At 42.5% G+C, this 19,839-nt stretch overlaps 1 protein-coding gene across 1 annotated transcript; it reads right to left on the bottom strand.

Moving 5' to 3' along the window:
• Positions 1–478: 478 nt before the first annotated feature.
• Positions 479–19,839, bottom strand: CSE1L (chromosome segregation 1 like). The gene is made up of 25 exons (XM_033074988.2): positions 19,736–19,839; positions 17,553–17,648; positions 16,894–17,036; positions 15,803–15,904; positions 15,254–15,399; positions 14,869–14,959; positions 14,498–14,605; positions 13,519–13,611; positions 12,124–12,291; positions 11,893–12,022; positions 11,156–11,221; positions 9,664–9,866; positions 9,414–9,498; positions 8,600–8,661; positions 7,749–7,885; positions 7,488–7,591; positions 6,794–6,891; positions 5,775–5,925; positions 5,098–5,306; positions 4,496–4,593; positions 4,209–4,294; positions 3,133–3,214; positions 2,554–2,700; positions 1,507–1,738; positions 479–996 (listed from the first exon to the last, which is right to left on the bottom strand). The coding sequence occupies exons 2-25, from the start codon at positions 17,635–17,637 to the stop codon at positions 907–909; spliced, it is 2,916 nt and encodes a 971-aa protein (XP_032930879.1). The 5' UTR covers positions 17,638–17,648; positions 19,736–19,839; the 3' UTR covers positions 479–906.

Raw genomic sequence — 19,839 nt, 5'->3', positions numbered from 1 at the left:
GTAAAACACAGCTCTGTGTAATACAGCTCTGTGTAATACAGCGCTGTAAAACACAGCTCTGTGTAATACATACAGCCGAGCTGCTGTCCTCGGCTCGGCCTTCCAGGAGAGGCCGAAGCAGGAGGGAGCTCCCGGGACTGGAGCTGTGCCTCTGGCGGCCCGGACCGAACCAGGGCGTTTGTGAGGAGACAGGGAGAACAGCCCAGTTAACCCTAATCCAAGATGACTGCTTCACTTTCCATACAGCAGGAAAACCCCACCTGGAGCCTGGTCTCTGCTCCCAGAGAAGAGCAGCTGCCCTCATGTTCTCTTCTCCCAAAGCTTTAGATTTGCTCTCTATGATCCTACAACGTACCTAAACTATTATGTAAAGAAAAACCCTCACAATCCCCTTATTTCATATTCTGTTCTAAGTGTAAAACATCATTTTTTAAAACAACTACATTCTTCTCAAACAGTAAGTGCACAGTGACAGGCATTTTAAACAAGTACTTATTTATTCACAATTTAGATAAAGTTTAAGGAAAGACAAAAGAAATACAAAGGACAACATTAAAATGAAAAGGAATTTTAGTGACTGAAGTGAGTTTCTACAGCCAGTGCTCTCCACACGTTTCCAATTATCCAAACACTGCAGATGCAGATTTCAAATCAATCCCATAACAAACTGCTATGACTATTCCCTTTGAGATAAAACTGGGAATGAAGTTAGCCACCTTTATCTATGAGTACACAAACCATCAAATTCTTCAGTTTCAGCTTAAAGCCACGCTTATCTTTTACAAGATGGAATCTGTAATACAATTTCAAGCAGCTTTTTCATGTTGTCTGAGCTCTGCTATAAAAGAGTCAGTGTTGACCTTCTGCATGACAAACCAGCTTCTGATCCTGCCTTGGAGCCTCAGCTCAGAGCAGACTCACACTGGCAGCCTGGAGGTATCCCTGCAGGTACTGCAGCGCTTCTGCGTTCAGGCTGGTGCTCAGCATGGACAGCACCTGAAAGCACAGGGTGGGCACAGGTGTCAGCAGTGAAACACGAACCCTGCTGCCCCCAGAGCTGCAGCCATCCTCGGCAAAGCGCCTCATCTCTCAGGCAATCTTCACTTACCAAAATCTTGGGCAAAACAAAGATGCTTTGGGCTGAAAGAGTTAACTGTACACTCACCTTGTCTAATTTTATATGAGCTGCCTGAACTCCCCAAGTAGATGCAACCAATAGAACTCGGGACAAGTATTAGTTACAGACTACCAAGTGTGAACACTCTCTTTTTAAAAATGGCATATTTAAGCTTATTGCAAAATTAAGTGCTGTGAAAATAAGGACCTTCTAAGGCTCCTAAGGAAAATCCTTCCAAAAGCTATATTCCCATAAGAAAAAAACACAGCACGACCTTGCATTTTAGTTATGACCTCCTTCATTTAGCTGATTATCAAACATTAGCAGAGACCCATTCTCCCAAAGGCATTGCCTCTCTGCAGAAGCAGCACCCAAGTGTAGCCACCTACCCTGCCTGGGCACGCTGTGGACAGTTTGTGGAGAGACTGTGCCAGGTGGATTCTAGGATTGTTCACCATTTGCCCCACAGGATCGTGTTCTTTCCTGCCAGCAAAGGCCAGCTGAGAGAATGCAGTCTGGTAGCCTGGAGTATCCTCGATGTCAATGAAGTGCTCCTCGTCAGGGATCGTGTCGTCCTCGGGCAGCTCAAAGAGGCCAATGAGAGCCTGCAGCAAAGGAATCCTGGGAGCAAAGAGGGGAGGCAGAATTGAGAGCTTAAAATAGGACAGGGTGTCTTTTACAGGGATGCTCAAGTTATTTGGAACCCCTTATAATTTAGACTTTGCAGGTACTTGCTTGGCTACTGAAGTTGTAAATGTCACGGTATGTTGGACCAGAAGAACTGTGGGTCTGAATATTTTACTGGCATAATGTGGGTACTCCTACCAACAGCTTGAGCAATGTATGTATTTATCAGGCCAAACTGTCATGAAACATCCTAAAAAGAGCAATGAATTTCCAGATCACAACTTTCCTCTAAGAATTATTTTTAAAAAATTCTAGTTTGGGGATCTAGTCTGGGATCCAGTGATTGTCATCAAATTTAAACTACCTGGCATGCTAGACTACTAGACTGGTTGACAAACTTCCCTGGTGGCTTTCCCCAGAAGTCCACCCTCAAGCTAAGATACGACAGTTTCTGTCAGGTTATGGATATGCTCAGGTCTCCTGACCAGAGGAGTTTTAAGTCAAAACTGGGTCTAGCTTTTCAGAAAGAACACAAGCTGGAGGAAAGCAGTGTATTTCCCTAAATGCAGTTCCCGCTAGCCAAATCATGCTATCTCCATCCAAAACATCTCAAACCAGTTCTGTCATCCTCTTTGAAAACACAGTTTCATTTGTTGAGAAACAGAAGCAGCAAGAAAAGCCTAAAACAGCCTTGTGGGCCTGAGGAAATCACAAAGGACTTTCCTTTAAGGATGTATTTTAGTCTGAGCTCACATTTTCAATACCTCAAACAGCCTCACTAGTTCAGCCTGAAGAAGTGTGGTACCTACCACAGCTTGGTGTACTCAGTGTCCATCATGGGAGGACATTCTGTTAATATTTTTGTAATGCCAACAGCACAGATTTTCTTTTCAACTTGTCCAGACACTTTCTGGATTTCAGGAATTATAATTTTCTCCAACACCATTCCAAACATCCTGTGGTGACATTGAGAGTAAAAGTATAAGAAAGCCTTATCAGCCTTATGGTGACAAAAGAGAACCGGAAACAACATGAATCACTAGGAAATAGAGACAACCAAATAATTTGTTAAGATGCTGCCCTGTTGCAGTAGACACTGCATAGACAAACTTTTCACAAAGGATAATGACTAAAAACATCAATCTTTCCTTTTTGTAATCTTCTTAGATTAGTAACTTGAACTATCAGTGAGGAACTGTGGTCAGAAATTCAGAAAAAGACAACTTTGTAGACAAATAAACAAAATATACCACATTAAGAGCAACATTTGGCCAGTCAAATTAGTGATAAATGTAGTCTGACAGTCTAGCTAAACAGAAAACTCTTTCTTACTTGAAAAGATAAAAATAACACAGCAGGATTAAATATAACAAACAAAACATACTAACTTTGGCTGTATGCTGTCAAATATTTCTTGCAGAGCTAGTGCCCCATATCTTACACAATACAAGTTAATGAAGACAAGGAAACCTGTAATAAGAAAAAAAGTCAAAGTAAAACTTAATGTGAAAACAAAATAATAGCTTTAGAGCCAGCAGCAAAATACACTCCAGCAAGTTTTTCAAGGGGATAGAAATGGCACTAGTATTTATATGTGTTCAGTGTAAGTGAAGTACATGAACTTGCTGCCATGAAATTTGTCTAAAAACTGATCTTTTGATGCATGAAAAAACAAAGTGGTACAAGTCACTCCCTTCCCCCTTACAGCAGTTATAAAAAAGCATTAGAAAAGCCATTTGCATTTTTTTCAGATCAAGAACCAAAGAAACTCTTAAAAACCCCTCCACTTTTATCAGGAAACTCTACACAATGCAGACTCTGAGCCATGAGCCCCTTTGCACAGGTGCAGTATATTAAAGGATCCACTTCAACTCTGTCTGTGGAAGACCATTATAAACAACTCTATCATCCTTGTTCCTATCAGGTGGCATTAACCAGATAATTACAGGATTAAATAATGGACATTAGATAATTTGTGTAGTATCCTTAAAATAATTTCCTAAGTATGACAATCTTCTTGTGACAGCATGAATTACCAGAATATGTATTTCAATAAACTGTAACAGCTTTGCCAGTTTAGCATAAGACCTTATCAATAAATTTAGTCATACAAAGGCCAAAATGACACAAAAGCATGGAGCATTCACAGCACTAACACACAGCAACTACAGGACGTGTGGTCAGTATTGCTGTGCTGCACAGGAGGAAAGTTTGCTGCTACTGGCAGGAGATTAAATGGAGACATTTTCAGATAATGACATCACACATTAGGAAAGGAAGAGAAGTATGCAAGGCTTGGCCATCACTTTAATTCCATTCCCTCCATTTCCATTTCCACCCCTCTTGATGATAAATGATTTGGAGCAAGTCCTTGGCGTCACCACTCCCCCTCCGTCCACGCAGGAACTCGTTCTGTGCAGCTGCACCTCTGTCACCAGAGCTTTCCACAGAGCAAGGAACTTACTTTTGATAAATTTTGTTGTTTTGGAATTTTGAAGTCTTTGGAATAGCAGAATGAAGATCTGTTTCCTGTACTGGTCAACTGATTCACTGGAAATTTAAAAGGATAGTTATTCAATTCACTAGGACTTCACTGATGCCACTTCACAGAAAACACGTACAGAATTCTTCAAATTTGTTTGACAGAGAAATGTGATGTTTTCAGTTGTTAAAAATTAACATTTGGTATGTTTATACACTTCTTAATTAAAGAAGAAGTTAGCTTTAAATGTAATTTCAGCTCATACTCACGGAGGCATATGCTCGATGATGCTGTTTAGAAGATAGAACCCTTGATGATCATTAGCTTTAGAGGCAATCAACTTCTGGAACACACCTAACAATCCAGGCTGCAACAAAAGCAGATATAAAACCCTAGACAACAATTCTTTATATGTGACCTACTAGAAAATTGACCTTTACCATCTAAGGCATGCACCAAGGCAAAGGCCTTCATAAGCTAAGCCAGGATTCTGTTTTTGTGGTTCAGGTCAAGGAAGACTCATTTTGGCTTCTCACTCTTCTCTTCTCAAGACTGTTTTGAACAGAACCTGAGAGTTCTCATTATCCACACGTTTAACATGAGACAAACAAGACAAGAAAACTATGAAAACTTATCTGCTTGCAAGAACTAAGAGCAGGAATTTTTCATCTCAGTTCACAAAAGCACGACAGCCTAGAATTCACCTTACCCACATAAGGGAAAAGCACCCAAAAAGCTACATTCTGAGTATTGGTTAGTCTTTGTACGTAAGCAGCAAATGCTGCCCAACCCCAGCAGCCTGCTGGAGCTGCTCACAGTGTGAGACCCCAGATGACCATGCCTGGAGGGCAGGACTCTGCCCAGGACTCACGATCTTGTCGGCGGCCGCGCTGGCGATGGTGCTGGCGCCGCGCTCCAGGTAAGCCTGCAGCAGCCTGACCAGAGGGGGAATGTTTCCTGTCCTTTCCCAGAGAACTGGCTGCAGCAGGTGGGGAAACAACGCCATATAGGACGATGGGATTTCATTTTTATGCATTTCTAGAAGTAGGGACATCACTTGAAACACATAGGGAATGAACTCTGGAAGAGAAATTACATTTGCACAGTCAGACAACATGGTCACTGACAGTTCCCAGAAACCACATATCTATGGACTGAACCCACAATTTAATATTATCACAAAGATTTCAATAAATAAAACTCTGAAGAAACATATCTTCCCAAATGTAATTATTCCAAAAATTAGCAAGGATTGCATATATACACTTTCTATTTCCTCTACCGGTTAATGTTCCAAAACATAAAAAAATAACTGCTACAAACAGGTAATGGAATTTAGAATAATATTAAGAGGCTCTGGAGTGGTGATTGCTAGATTGTTTTTAAAAATGCAATTTAAAGTAAGTGAATGCTGTTGACATACCCTATGGAACAATCTAAACACTTTCAGACTGTGAAAATGTTGTTTCTACAAAAATCCTGCCATAAGGTAAATCCTAGCACCCAGCCCCAGTGGAGAGAACCCAGGCACTCAGGGCCTGTCCTCACCTTGCACATCATTCTGCAGGATCTCTGTGAACACCAGGAACAAAGCCTCCTCAAAGCTCCCCACTGCCTCTGGGTTTGCCTTGCACGTTATCCTTATCGACAAGCAGATGGACTCAAACATATAATGGTTAAAGTGAGGTTTGCTGGGATTCTGAAAACAAGTTATAAACAGATTAATCAACCCAAACTTGCACACAAGTCACTTATTTTGCTAAACATTTTTATTTCAACTGAAGACTAAAGTAGCACTTTGGACTAGGGATACTTGTATCTTATGTATTAATATGCTTACCAAATTAATTCCACAGATAAAAGCAAATATAAAATATAAAGACCTCTAAGGCATAAAGGAGAAGGTCTTTTTGTAGCAAGTGTTTTTCAGAAGCTCTATACAACCTAGCAAACAGTTAAAATATCACAGAACAAAAACCAGAAAAAGATTATTTTTTTATTTTCTAAGTGTTCAGTCAATTCTCTATTGAATACTCCTTACAACCTTCAGCTGAGTTTAAACTGTACAGCGAAGGAGTTTTCTGGACAGCCAATGAAGGTATTCTAAGGCATTCCCTACTGTCAATGGTTAAGAATTTGGCAAGTCTAAATAAAAAACTAAGAGAATTTTACCCACCAAAAGCAGAAGGGCAATTTATTTAATTCAATCCCACGTTTCAATGCCAAACTATTATTAGCTTTAGGGTGAAGAATACAGGAGTTGTGATAAAACCAGATTATTGTACTGGTGGCCTCTGCACAAGCAAGCATCTATACTACAACAAACTAGCATTACAGAAAGAGTTCATATGCTGTTTCTAAATTTCACATGACAGCAGGGAGAATGATCTGAGAATATGTTCTCAAAGGAAGGCAGTACCTCACTGGAATGCTGTTTCAAATTAGTTGCATCAGAAAATATTGAACTATTTAGAGCATTCTAACAGAACACCACCACCAAAGTACATTAAGTCCCAGCAAGACTGCTCTAAAAGGTAAAAGGTGACCCTTTTGCTCTGCTTCTTTACCTTACTGACAGCCAGCAGTTTCTGTGTGAGCTGTGTGATGACAGAAGGGATGTATGGAATTATGGATTCCTGTAGCAGAGAAAAACTTCTCATGATGGCTGCAAATAAATGGAAAATTTTAGCTTCTGGAGACAACATACACTTCTGCCACTCAATATATGCCCAAATCCTTTACCTTTTACTGTTAAAATAGGATCCTGAGAAATAAGGTACAGAAGGAAAAGGGCACCTGCTGCAAGAACATTCAAGCTATCATCAAGACAAAGCATAAGACAAAGCCTCCCTATTCCCATTTTACAGATGAACATAGCAGATTAAGACTTTACAAAGGCCATCACCTTCCTGGGCAAGTGTCAGATCTCACATGCTCTTAGCCATGACCAGATCTATCCTCTCACTGGCCATGACCAGACTGCTCAGACCTTCCCCTGGCACTGCCCAGGCAGCTCTCCTGACTCCAAGACTACCATTTGAGAAATCATTTCCCTCAGTACCATCATGTTTAGTGTTTCTCTTTGGTACCATAAGTTTAGTCAAAGATGACTTGATACAGCCTGGTAAGTAACTGCAGGCTCTTCAACACATTTGCATAAAATAGGTTTTGCAAATAAAAATGTCAGGAACATGTAACTGTAAGCCTTCACCTCGAGTTAACCAAGTTATTCTTATATTGTGGGACTTGTTAGGCCTTTACCTTTCATAATGTATTCATTTTCAGATGAGCCAGGAAGCGTCAGAGCTTTGAAAAGGTTTGTTAACAGCACTTCTACAAACGGAGCCATTTCTGCAGCTGTAATGCTGTTAAGTGAAACACAGCTCTTGAATGATGACAGTCACAAACTTCAAGCCTTATACAATATCATAATATATGACACAGAGGATTCCTATAGGTATTTCTCATCCTTAATATACAAAATCTATGTAGCAATGGATTTATTTCTGCTTGAAAACTTACAGGGTAGCATTATTTGTCCCTCTCATGGTAAACAGTCTTTCAAGAGCATGGGCTGCATAGGTATGGACCACAATACTTTCTGCTTGGAGGTGATTGATTAAGAGAGGAATAGACACCAGCAGCTGTTCTTTTGGTACCTACAGAAGCACAGCAATAAATCATAAGTACATTAAAACACAGATGGTTCAACTCCAGAGCACAAGCAAGCTCATCGGTGATATGCAGAGCTTGGCAGAGGGAGTATCTTGGGAGGCTCCTCCTGCTGCTTCTCCACACCCTGACAGCCAGGAGGTGCCTACTTCTGTCATTGTTCATACACTCCCTCTGCACACCACCGGTATGCTGGACTAGCAGTAAGTGCAGATAATCCTGATGTACATTTCCATTTTACTTTGCCTTAGTAGGTAATTAAAAATATCAAGGTGTAAAAAACCCAAAATCATAGATATTTCATAAGAAATTAACAAAGGTAATCCAGAATAATATGCAACATATTTTCTCACCCCGTCTCAGAAAAGGTGAAGGACAAAACTGCTGGACTCTAACAATTACTGCAATGATACAAGCAATCAAGGGTATTGGGACTAGCACTGACTTGGGAACATCTGAGTGTGCCACAGAATTAAGCAGCTAAGATATTCACTGTTCCCTTAGCATATAGACTCCATGTTAATTGGAAATTTATAACAATATCATTTACTTTCTAAACTAAAAATTCAGCATGAGGTGTTGTATAGGACTATCAAACACCTATTGAGTTAGCATATGGCCAAGTGCAATAAATTAGGATTGGCAAGTCTAAAGTAACAACCTACAATATGTTTTTCCATAAGAGTAAAAAGAAAACTTACTTGGTTTCTAAAAATCATGATATATTTGATACCATCTGCTTTTAGCACAGGGAATTCATTCACTGAAATAGAAAAATATGCAAACTTCGTTGATATTTCTCATACAAATGTGATTACTGAACATGTACTAAATGTACAGGTGACACTTGACACTAAGTAATAATCTTCCCCTGTAGAAAATAATACAGAATAGTTTTCTACACTTCTCAGTTCCTGCACTTTGGTATGGGAACTGATAAGAATATTAGTTTTAGGTACAAATCACACCCCAGTACCATTACAAGTACAGTTCAGATGAAATTTCATCTACTGGTTTCAATTTTAGCAGCCTTCAATTACACATTTCAAGACAACCCACTGTGCTTCAGATGCTGTAAGATAATTGTTGAAGTACACAATAAACTATGTGGTTTAAATCTAGACATCCACACCTCATCAATGGGGCCTGTACAGATCACGACCTGGCCTCAGAATTTTAACTTCTCAGGGTTTTGTAGAGCATACAAGTTTACAATAAGGTCTCAAATACAGAAATCAAATTACTTTGATCCGACAAGTGGAAGCATGTAGCTGATAGCAACGTGTGTATGCATATCCTGATCCTGCAGAGAGCAGGTGGGAAGGTGGCAATCCACCTTGCTGCAACAGCTCCTTCACTGCTGGCCAAACAAAAATGCATTACTCTGTGCCAGGTTTAACAGCCCATCTCAGAGATTCTGCTGATAAAGTAGTGCTTGAGACTTCACAAACAATGGTCTCTGTCAAGGTTATGATATATCACAAAAATACCGTATCAAAATGAGTATTAACTTACCAGTAGCAGACTTTAAGTCAGGTTGAATGTGGTTCACAAAGAATTCTGTCAGATTAACGAGTTCATTGGCCTGTGTTATTCCATGCTGGAAGAAGCAAAAAACAATTGTGACAGGATTATATAAAGGGCAGCTTTTCATCTCATCAGCATCAGCTACTGCACAGTTACTGCCCTTCTGAAGCACTGCAGGCCCATCTGCACTGTAACATCTGAACACAGGCAGATCACAATGAATAGAATGTACCAGTACCTTCTGTGTTTGAGCTTTGGATGCCAAAGACGTTACAAGGTAGATAGCTGCATCTTTGTGCTTCCAGTTAACAGATGGATTCTTTGCATATTCTTGCAGCATAGAATTAACATATCCAGAAAAAATCCCTGTCACAGGTCCTTCAAAAAATTTGCACAAGCCTCTGACCAGATCACAAGCTGCTCTGCGCCTGGTGTCAATATCTGCATGAGAACCAAAGATTCTTAGGACATGAGAAAGCAGACAGCTTTTCATATTAATAAACATAACAATCAAACAGTAACAGCTTCTCAAGGTGCTTCTCTGGGTGGTGCTAACACCCAGGGTTTGGCTGCTGCTGAAGAGCACTGTCACAGTGTCAGGGCTTCCTCTTCCTCCTGCTTGGCCTTGCCACAAGTAGTCTGGGGCAGACAAGGAGCTGGGAGAGGACAACTAATTAGGGCAGCTAATCCAAACTGACCAGCAGGACATTCCATGCTGTATGACATGCTCAGCAATAAAAACTGAGGGGAGGGGGTCTGGGAGAAGAAGCCATTGCCCAGGGACAGGCTGGGCAAAAGTCTGCCTGTGGGCAGTGGTGAGCCAGTAACTTTTCTCCCCTTTCCTTACTGTTTCTTTCACTTAGTGTCTTTATCCATGAATCCTCTCACTTTCAGCCCTCCCACTCTCCCTCCCATCAGACTGCAGTAGGCTGGAGCACAAGCCCACCACACCTGACAGTACATTTTTGTAAAAAACTACACAAATACCTAAAATGCAGCCAATCCTGGATAAGAATGATGTTTTCTTGAAAAAAGTTCAAAAATGCTTTCTCCAATTTCCAAATTCCTCCAATTTTGTCCTCCACTGCAAGCATACAGTAATTCCTTCAATCTATTAGGAAATGCCATCACTTCAAAAGTGCCTGTCAGTGAAGTGCTGGTGGCCTAGAGCTGTCCCAGAGCCAGGTTTGGCTCAGTCAGGCTCTGGCCTGGCTGCAGAGCTCGGCCTCCCCCAGCACTGCAGCAGCTGGGCTGGCACAGCCGTGCCCTGGGGCAGGCACTGCTCTGAACACATGCCACAGCCCAGGCTGGCTGCTGGCCAGCTGGCCTGAGCACAGCTTGTGTGCAACCCCAGGCTGAACTGCAGTTTAAACATCAAGAGTCTCTCCCTGTTATTTAAAACTCCACACACAGGACCTAATACACAACTGGCTACTAGCAGCATTGACTTACAGGCTGTATCTGCTGCAATGAGAATGTGGGCAGTGCAGAAGACATACCAATCCAATTAAGGAAAAAGCCCCATAAAAACATTGCTCAAACCAGAAAGACACTGTGATGAGCACATCGTGACAGCAGGCTTGATCACAGACTGGATAAAATCCAGCTGGGGGAGCTGTGTGGAAACCTTCTCAATTTCAACATGAAGTTATAAAAGCTTCAGTAATTGCTTTAGCTCTTTAGAGCTATATTTAAAGACCAAGTATTCTTAGTATAAATCTGTGGATTACCAGATCCTTCCAAATCCCTTCTTATATACTCTTCAGAATTATCTTCAAATGCTTCTTCATCAGCCGCTGAAAATATAAAATACATGGAAGTTGAAGTACTGAAGTCTCTGGGTCTTATGGTAAAAGCATGTATCATTATCAACTTGCTATTTTTTCCAAGGACCTTTCTATAACATTAATTAATAAGAAATATTCAGCCAGACTAGTCTGTTTAGCTTCTGTCCCACAAATTAGTCTTTCATATCCATGGGCTGATGTACGGATTCAGAGTAAACCTCTAGCACACATTCAACACTGGGTGTATTTGAAGAGGCTTTTCAGAGTCACAGACTTAAGAGAGAGAAGTTTCTTATCACTTCAATATCTTTTCACTGCATTTTAAATAAAGCATCAATACGAGCCATCAAAACCTAGAGAATTAAACACTACAATTTGGTAGGCCTGATATTCCTGCCTCTTTAGGCTCCTTGAATTATTTAGATACTCACTTCAGTTGTAGAAATTTATTGGTGGCACATGACCTAGACTTCCTCCACTGGGATTTCAACATGTAAAGTTAGGTACATTCATACAATGCTACCAAGCCCACAGGACAGCAATCTGCTGCAGAAACTTGGGTTTGAATCTAGCACTAAGGTACACAAGAGGGAATCCTCAATTCTTAGTCCTGCAAAGCAACATGTCATGATAGTTAGATTTTTATTGTGTTTTCCAAAATTTAACTCTCAAAAAGTTACCTCTAAATTCCATATTGGGAACAATAACTTTTTCACAGATGCTTGTCAATGTATTCTGGTCTTCAAACAGATGCTTGTAATGTGGTCTCTCACAAACTGAGGCCAGAAACTGGATTGCATTACTGACCAGCTGCAGCACCACAAACAGAACACAAAACTTCAGCAGGACTGATCCACTTGTAATCCATAATTTATTATTAAACTTGACAAGATCAGATTTTAGCAACTCACCAAGTCATACTTCACTTCCTGGCCTGTCGTGACTAACAGATTCCAGATTGCTGTTACAAAACGTGGCAGGTAGGGCTGGAATTCTTCATCATATTTTTGAGCATATAAAGCAGCATTATCACAAATTTGTGATTTCAAGAGCTCCAGTAATCCAGCTTCCTCTTCATCCTCACATAAAACAAAACTAAGAACTTAAACATCCAAACTTCAACACTACTTAAACATCAGAAGTATCAACACATTTAAGTTAAATATTTACAGCACTGTTTTACATCATGTTCTACACAGGTGAAAGAAATCCCTCATGTCCCTAGAACTAGTGTATTTTGCTAATCTGTACCCAAACTGCTCTTAAAGTTAGAAATCATACCTACATTTCACACCAAGGTATTGTGCACTTGAAAACAAAATTAATTTACAAATGTAACATGGAAAAGACCACATGAGGCATTGAAAAATACGCTTAGAAGCCACTACATCATGATTCTTTAATTGGAATAGTTGTAGAAGTTCCCTCCTCTTTGCCAGACCAGCACAGATTTTGTGGAACCACAATGTGAACTGGGAAATTGAGCTGGAATTAAAAAAAACAACTCAACCAAACCCCACCCCAGCTCTGTCTGCTCCTGTTCCCTCCACCCCCACCTGTCAGCTTTACTGCCTGCCCCAGCTCAGCTGCACAAGTGCTTGTGCTGGGAGCAGCCCACAGACACAAGACAAAAGAGCAGCAAAGATGCTTTTAGCAGCAGGGTAACTAGAGCACAACACACCTTAATATCCCTCCCCATGTGCTGTCAAAAAATTTATAGAGTTCTTTTGGCTCCATCAAGTGGCAAACTATTCTGCTGCTTTTGGAAGACATCAGCACTTACAATGCACAAAACATACACAAAAATAACTGGAGCTTTGCTGAGCTGGCATCAGCTCTCACCAGTGAAATTACTGATTCTTTAACTAGACCAAGACAGCAAATGCTGAAGCACTTAAGAGATGTCCTGCCCTCTATGTTCAATTGTTTCAAGTTCTTTAAGAGACCCTGTTTTCCAGAACACAGTGCATGAACCAGTTGAAAGGTACAGAAAACCTGAGCCCTGTGATGCTAATGGTCAGGTTACTTCAGCAGCTGTTCCTGAAAGAATGAACTCAGTGATGAGTATTGGCAATTTAATTTTTGTGCAAAGCTGGGTACACCTGTCATTGTCACACAGCTTGAAGAAATGAACCTCAAATTCCTTAGGACAGCAGAGTAACTTCTCTTAAACTCTATTTTTCTAACAGTCATCCTACTCCTTTATTTGCCCCACAAAAGTCACTGAATTGTTCAGAATTAGACCTAAGTTGTCAGTCCACCCTCTCCCCTACAGATGCAAATCAGGTGGTTCACGCAGTACTTACATCAGTCTGCAAGAGTTTATTATCTAAAGTTAAAAGGCTATGAAAGTTTGTCATCCATGTTTCCATGTTATCTTCAAAAAACTCAGGAAGATCCTGTGAAGGAAAAGCATAAATCTACATTTTCATTTCTGATTTCACTGCTTAGGTAACATACCTACACTGGAAGCAGTGCATTCACCTTCTATCTACTGAGTGACAATAACCTGTAGAAAACAGTCTTCAAACTGAAACAGTGCCCCTTCCTCCTCCCCTCCTCCCAAACTGTTCTGGCAGAGCCCTGGAGTAAAATAGTTCCAAATAAACTAGCTGTTCAGACTCTGAACAGATCACTTTTAAAATGAATGAGCCTTATCACCTCTCACTCTCAGAAGAAGAAAGCACAAGTCTTTTTTAACTCCAGCTTGTTCTTTTGCCCCCTGTGGAAGAACATCCCAAGGAATCCAGGCACAATCACACTTCACAGACAATTATGCTGAGACACTAAATAAACATCACCTCAGCAAGGGAGCCTTTCACCATGTCCCATACAGCACACTTAGTAATGTCCAAAATGCAGATCTGATTCCAAACCCAGACAACCCACCCTGCCCCCAGAATTGCTGCCCCTACAGTGCCACAGAGCTACAGGTCACGTAGCCCTGTAGTATGGGACCCAGTTCCTGTCAGTACAGACACATTTATCAAGGGGCACAGTGAACAGAAACTCCTGCACTGCACTCCTGCCTTTCCCACTCCTCCTCACAGGCCCCACACACCACGTCCCTGCAGCAATGCCAGCTCAGACTCTCTTGAACTTGAGTGTACATGGGGCCAGGCTAATGCCTTCAATAACCCTTCCTTACTGCTTTTACTCCAGCAGATGCACTGCTGATTTCTCTCTCTGCCATAAAGCATGGCCTTGAAGGCTGCCTCACATGAATTCTATAGTAACAGCTTCTTCAGAACAAAGTGAAACTATCCCAAGAACAAGAAGATTCACCTGAAAATTTAAACTGTAGAATAGCTTCGCAATTAGAATGAGAGAAGAAAAGAGAACCTTCAGGGCACTGGCATCGTTTGCATGTGTGCTGCAAAGTTCAATAGTTGCCTAGAAAAAATGCAAGATTGTCAATTACAAAACCCACACCAACAAAAAAATACTGAAAAGTGTCATGGAACGTTTTGGGTTTTTTTAAACAGAAAATATGGTTATTTTTCATCCTCTTATCAATCCTGATAGGTCCCAGTTCATGACTTGAATTTGTACCCTTTTAACAGTTTCAAACAACAATTCTTGAGTTTTAATTTTACAGGTATTCACAGCAATTCAGAACATTAAACTTGTTTTAGAAATGACTCAACAAGAAATACCTTGAAGAGATTTGTCAAGGGCAAAGCAAAGGCATCAAGCACAAGTTTGATCTCTGTCCATAATTCATTTGACTTAAATTCATGGCGGTACCTGACAAGTAAGAGAGAAACACATGAAAAACAGAATAGGCTTCACATTTATTACCAAATTAATTTGCACAGAATTTTGTATTGTACTGAACCTTGAAACAAATATTGTCAAGTTAACAAGAACTAAACAATATGGTTCAAAACCATGGAAGGTGTACAATTTGATAACAATTTAAAAGGTGTATGTAGAAGTCACAAGAGGCTTTGTAAACGTCCAAAATGAAGTCTAACAGTACAACATGCCAGCTGAACAGAACGCTTGTAATCCTTACAGCACGTCCCTTCTTTGCAGTACCTTTTAAATAGAGAGTGGGCGGTGCGCAGGACCCCGTTGATGACGTGGAAATCCCCGCTCTGGAAGCGATTCACCATCTCTGTCAGCAAGTCTGGCCACTTCTGGGGGAAGTCCTCCCGCCCAATGATACTGATGGCATCACTCAGCTGCAAAGGAAACAGAACTGCCCGTGACAGAACGGCACACAGCAGCCGTGCCAGGGGCTGCAAGCTTCCCAGAAAATCCTGGTCACTCCTGTCCAATTCAAAAATCACTGTGTTAAATATCTACTGCTCTCCACACAAATGCAAAAATCTCACCTTAAGTTCACACAGTCTCACTTTCTAGATTTGCTGTTTAACTGCCTGGTGTTAAAACGTAGCTAAAAGACTACACAGTAATCATCTCGAAAAAATGTTAAAGTAGGTAGAAATACCTGTAACAATATCCTCCAAGTTGTTTGGATCAAGATGAGCCCACTGGTAAGGGAATGGAGCTCTGCCAATAACCTCCAGACATGCTTAGACTGTTCCCAAAATTTCATGGACACAACCAGGAATGACATATTACCTGCTTTTGAATTTGTTCTGGGCTGCTAAGCATCAAGGGCACTATGTTGGCTTTAATGGCTATTCTGTCCAGTTCACAGATTTTGTTTGGCTCATCCTCGACCTAAAATGAAAACAATAATTAAGTCATGGACATCTCAGCATTCTCTAGGAAATGAGAGGTGATCAGCATTTCAGAAACCAACTGTTTATACTGATTTATGCAACTATTACAATGCTGAAGAATCTAAGAAGCAGACCTGTTAGAGACACTGCCTTCAATGAATCTGGAACAGCAGTATCTGAGAAAAGTTGAAAGAAATAATGTCCCTCAGTAAAACTTTGAAAAAGTTTTTTTCTCCTTCCCTAAGGGTAACTTTTCAGGTCAGCAATTGAGCAGCAGTGAGGGCAGGTGCACATGGCAATAAAATCCCCACATTTAACCAAGTCTCCTCTTCCACCACACCAAACAGCATCTCTGCCCAACTCCACAAACTGATTTTGTGCCTCAAGCCATCCTTCCTAGAGACTGTACATGAAGGTGACACAATCAAAACCCTAACATTGACTTTAAGAGTTATCTAACCAATTCAAAACACCAATCAGTTCCAAGTCCAGTCTTTCAGCAGTGCCAAGTAGTAGAAAATTGCAAAGCTGCTACTACAGAAATAAAATAATGAGGTGGATTGTCCCAACCAGTGACAGTCACATTATCTATGATGACAGCACTGAAGTTCAGAGACCTAGAAATCATCCAGCAATTAAGAGAAAAGCACCTCCAGAGAGACACTCAGTCTTGAGATACTCTAAACCTGCTGGTACCACTGCCCTTCTCACAGCCCTTTTACTATCCTTCCACAGACTGAAATCAAGAGTTAGCCATTTCAGAAGTTCAGGGTATGCTTATCTATACCATCCACATTAATGGGGGTTCCCAAAGCTCAGTACTGGGGCCAGGACTAATTAATATCTGTAATGATGATCTGGATGAGAGGATCAAGGGCTCCCTCAGTAGGTTCACAGATGACTCTGAGTTGGGTGGGATGTAGATCTACTTATTGTACCTTAAAAAGATGATTAATTTTTAGCACAGCTCCTCACAAGGATACCTACAATTCTCCAGTTCCTTTTAATATAATTCTTGAATGTTACAGATGCACAGACTTTGATGACATTTTCCTGTGATTTCTCCAGCAGTGTTAAGAGTAGCAGAGGATAGTTCTGGCTTCCTTCCACAGATTCAAGGAACTTCTCCGCTGCAAGAGAATATTCTGAGCTTAGCAAAAGCTGAACTGCTTTCTCTGATGGGAATGCCACGATTTCTCCAGTGTCTGTTTGAAATACCCAACACAAACACTTCCCAGAACATGTCTGACAAAAGGTATCACAGCTTCTTTGCTCCCCAGCTCCTCAATGCTCCTGCCATCAACAGCAGGTTGGGGAAATAAAATACTGCCTCCTCACCCCTGGAAAAGCCACAACCCCAGAGAAGTAAATCCAGGCTTGCTGTGAACAGCAGCACTCTTTTAAATAACAACGTGAAAAAACAACAACAATAAAGAGCAAGAATACAGAAAAGAAAATAACAGATAAAATTATTTATATTTATATCCATCCTGCATTCATTTTTCAGGGGGATTTCATTTTAAAAGGGTACTGAGAACTTCTGTAAAGAGGTTATTGCATAAATATCCACTGAAGTTTGCTACACAGAGACAGAACAGCCAAAAAGAAACAGAACTTTTTTGTTCTCAATCATGAGAATTACTTACCAGGACGCCTTATAGCAGGATCTGGATCTAGTGTTTTCTTTAGATATTCAGTTAAAGTTTGTAAATTGGCATCACTGAGCTCCATTTTGGCAGAACCTAAAACACACGAGTAATTTTTACATCCAGAAATCAGAAAGTCTATCCTAAAGCTACCCATGTAAAAGCAGATCCCACAGAAGCAACATCAGCTGTTTTTGACAATACCTCACACGCACAGTCCCCACAGGGTGCACAGGCACAGCAAACATTCCACTCCTCAAGCTACAGGTAACTGCCAGGGTCTGGTATATGGACCCCAAGCTCCAGAAAAGGCTTACACATCCAGCAGACATGAGCCATGTGCAGCCAAAAGATGATCTCTTGTCCTTTCAGGACAACAGGAATTTGGTTCTGCTGCCAGCCCCAGAAACTGCTCCTGACTGAAATAGCTGAACAGTCCTGCCCTGCATAATTGTAAATAAAACAACTCAAAGTGTGTTGAAGTCAGGGCTTTTTTAAAAAATCAAATACTCCTTATTAAAGAAAAATTTCAAAAGCAAATGCTTTTTAAAAAAAGAGACAAACGACTGTGCAAAGCCAGTTTGTCCTCTCTGTAAAATTAGGGTGGGAGCTAATTTAAATGCAATACTTTTCACAGAGTAACTCTGTGCAGTAAGTCCATATTGCTCCTCTCTAGCAATCTCCCACACATATTCTTATCTGTACCACAGTTATATATTTACTTCACAGCTTGCATTGCAATAATCAAAATTACAGCAATACTATGAGAGTAAGAAGTGCTTTAACGGAGCTGCTCCTCCGGACATCACCATCAATCCTGCCCACAGCAGCACCACTCACCCCCTACAAAGGTTATGAGCAAGCTAAGGCTTCCATTTTTTCTCTGCAGTTTCTATTTGGTAAAATTGACTGAAATTTACCTGTCCTGCTGTTTCATGCTGATCACCAGTGCAATAAACACAGTTCTGTACAAGCATGCTTGCAAAGGCAGTGAGCTTTAATGACACCATTTTTATGTCAGCTATGGCATCTATAACATTTAAAAATACACCAGCAGTATCCTCTTGAATTAAACAAATGTTAATAAGCAAACCAGATCCTAACATACTTTGCAAGAAGCAAAAATCTACCTGAAGAGTCCTGCCTCTCATGTTTCCCTTTGCTTTTGGGGTTTACTTGTCCTTAGTCTTGCTCACCAATTCACATCCACTACCATATTTTGACCTGTTATTACATACGCTTATTTCCTTCTCTCCTTCTAGCTCTTAATGTTTGTTTTCCAGTACAAAAAACATTGGTGGGACTTTAGCTGGAGTGATACGATGCTTTGTGTTCTGCTGTAGCCTGTGCCTGCAGAAAAGGCCGCAGAAAACCCACAAAGCGAGCTTAACACACCATCAACTTCAGCCAAGTTAATGCAGAGCACTCACGGAGAACCAGCCCAAGCCCAGACAGAGGGCGGCCGTGCGGCCGGGCTCGGCCCGGGAACAGCTTCACACAACGGCCTCCCCTGCCCCAGCACTGCCCGAGCACCTCCCGGACCGGGTGCGAGGGGAAAAGCCATCGCGACAGCGCTCCGGGACCCCCGGGGCCATTTCCCGCTTCCCCAAAGCGCGGGCCTGGCACAACAGCGCCCGGGGCGGCGGGAGCGGGCGAGGCCGGGGCCGGGGGCACGGGGCAGGGCCGGAGCGGCCCGCGGCTCCCCGGCAGGGACCGGCCCGCGCCCCGCCACGGCCCGCCGGGCCCTCCACCCGCGGAAGGGCCGGGGCGGCTCCGGAGCGCTCAGCTCTGCCCGTGCTGCCTCCTGCGGCGGCCCCAGCAGAGGGGCCCCAGGGCCGGGCGGGGCCGGGCGGGGCCGAGAGGGCGGCAGGGCCGGGGCGGGCGAAACCCCGAGCGGCCCCAGGACCCTCAGACTAACTCGGTCCCCTTGCCCCCGACAGTCCGGACTGGCAGCGGCCGCAGCCAATGAGAGGCGCAGGCTGCGCGGGCCCAGCGGGCTCGGACCAATCGCGGGCCGCGAGGGGCGGGCGCAAAGGCCCAGCATGGTGCGCTGCGCCTGTGGCCGCGCCGCGGGCCCAGCGCCGAGCGCAGCGCGGAGTTGGCGCGCGGGCGGCCGCGGTGCCTCCGGTGAACGGGGCCGCTCCAGCCCCATCGCCGCGCGGGGCAGCGCGGCCCGGTCTTACCTGGCGGCTCCCCCCCGGCGGCGACAGCGGCGGCTCCGAGCGCTCCGGCTGCGCTTCACATTCAAACCGCCGGGCGAGGGCGCGGCGGCGGCTCCGTGACCGCA

The sequence above is a fragment of the Catharus ustulatus genome, chromosome 17 (assembly GCF_009819885.2).
Source record: "Catharus ustulatus isolate bCatUst1 chromosome 17, bCatUst1.pri.v2, whole genome shotgun sequence".
Lineage (NCBI taxonomy): Eukaryota > Metazoa > Chordata > Aves > Passeriformes > Turdidae > Catharus > Catharus ustulatus.
The sequence above is the reverse complement of the archived record's forward strand: the minus strand, read 5'-3'. Positions and strand labels throughout refer to the sequence as shown.

What these genes read in the sequence shown, in the direction of transcription:
- CSE1L (XM_033074988.2), bottom strand. Translation starts at nt 17,637, where the DNA reads ATGGAGCTCAGTGATGCCAATTTACAAACTTTAACTGAATATCTAAAG. An exon ending in AACTGCTGGCTGTCAGTAAG is followed by an intron (nt 5,926 to 6,793) that starts GTAAAGAAGCAG and finishes ACTTGTTTTCAG; the next exon opens with AATCCCAGCAAACCTCACTT. An exon ending in ATCATCGAGCATATGCCTCC is followed by an intron (nt 4,295 to 4,495) that starts GTGAGTATGAGC and finishes TTAAATTTCCAG; the next exon opens with TGAATCAGTTGACCAGTACA.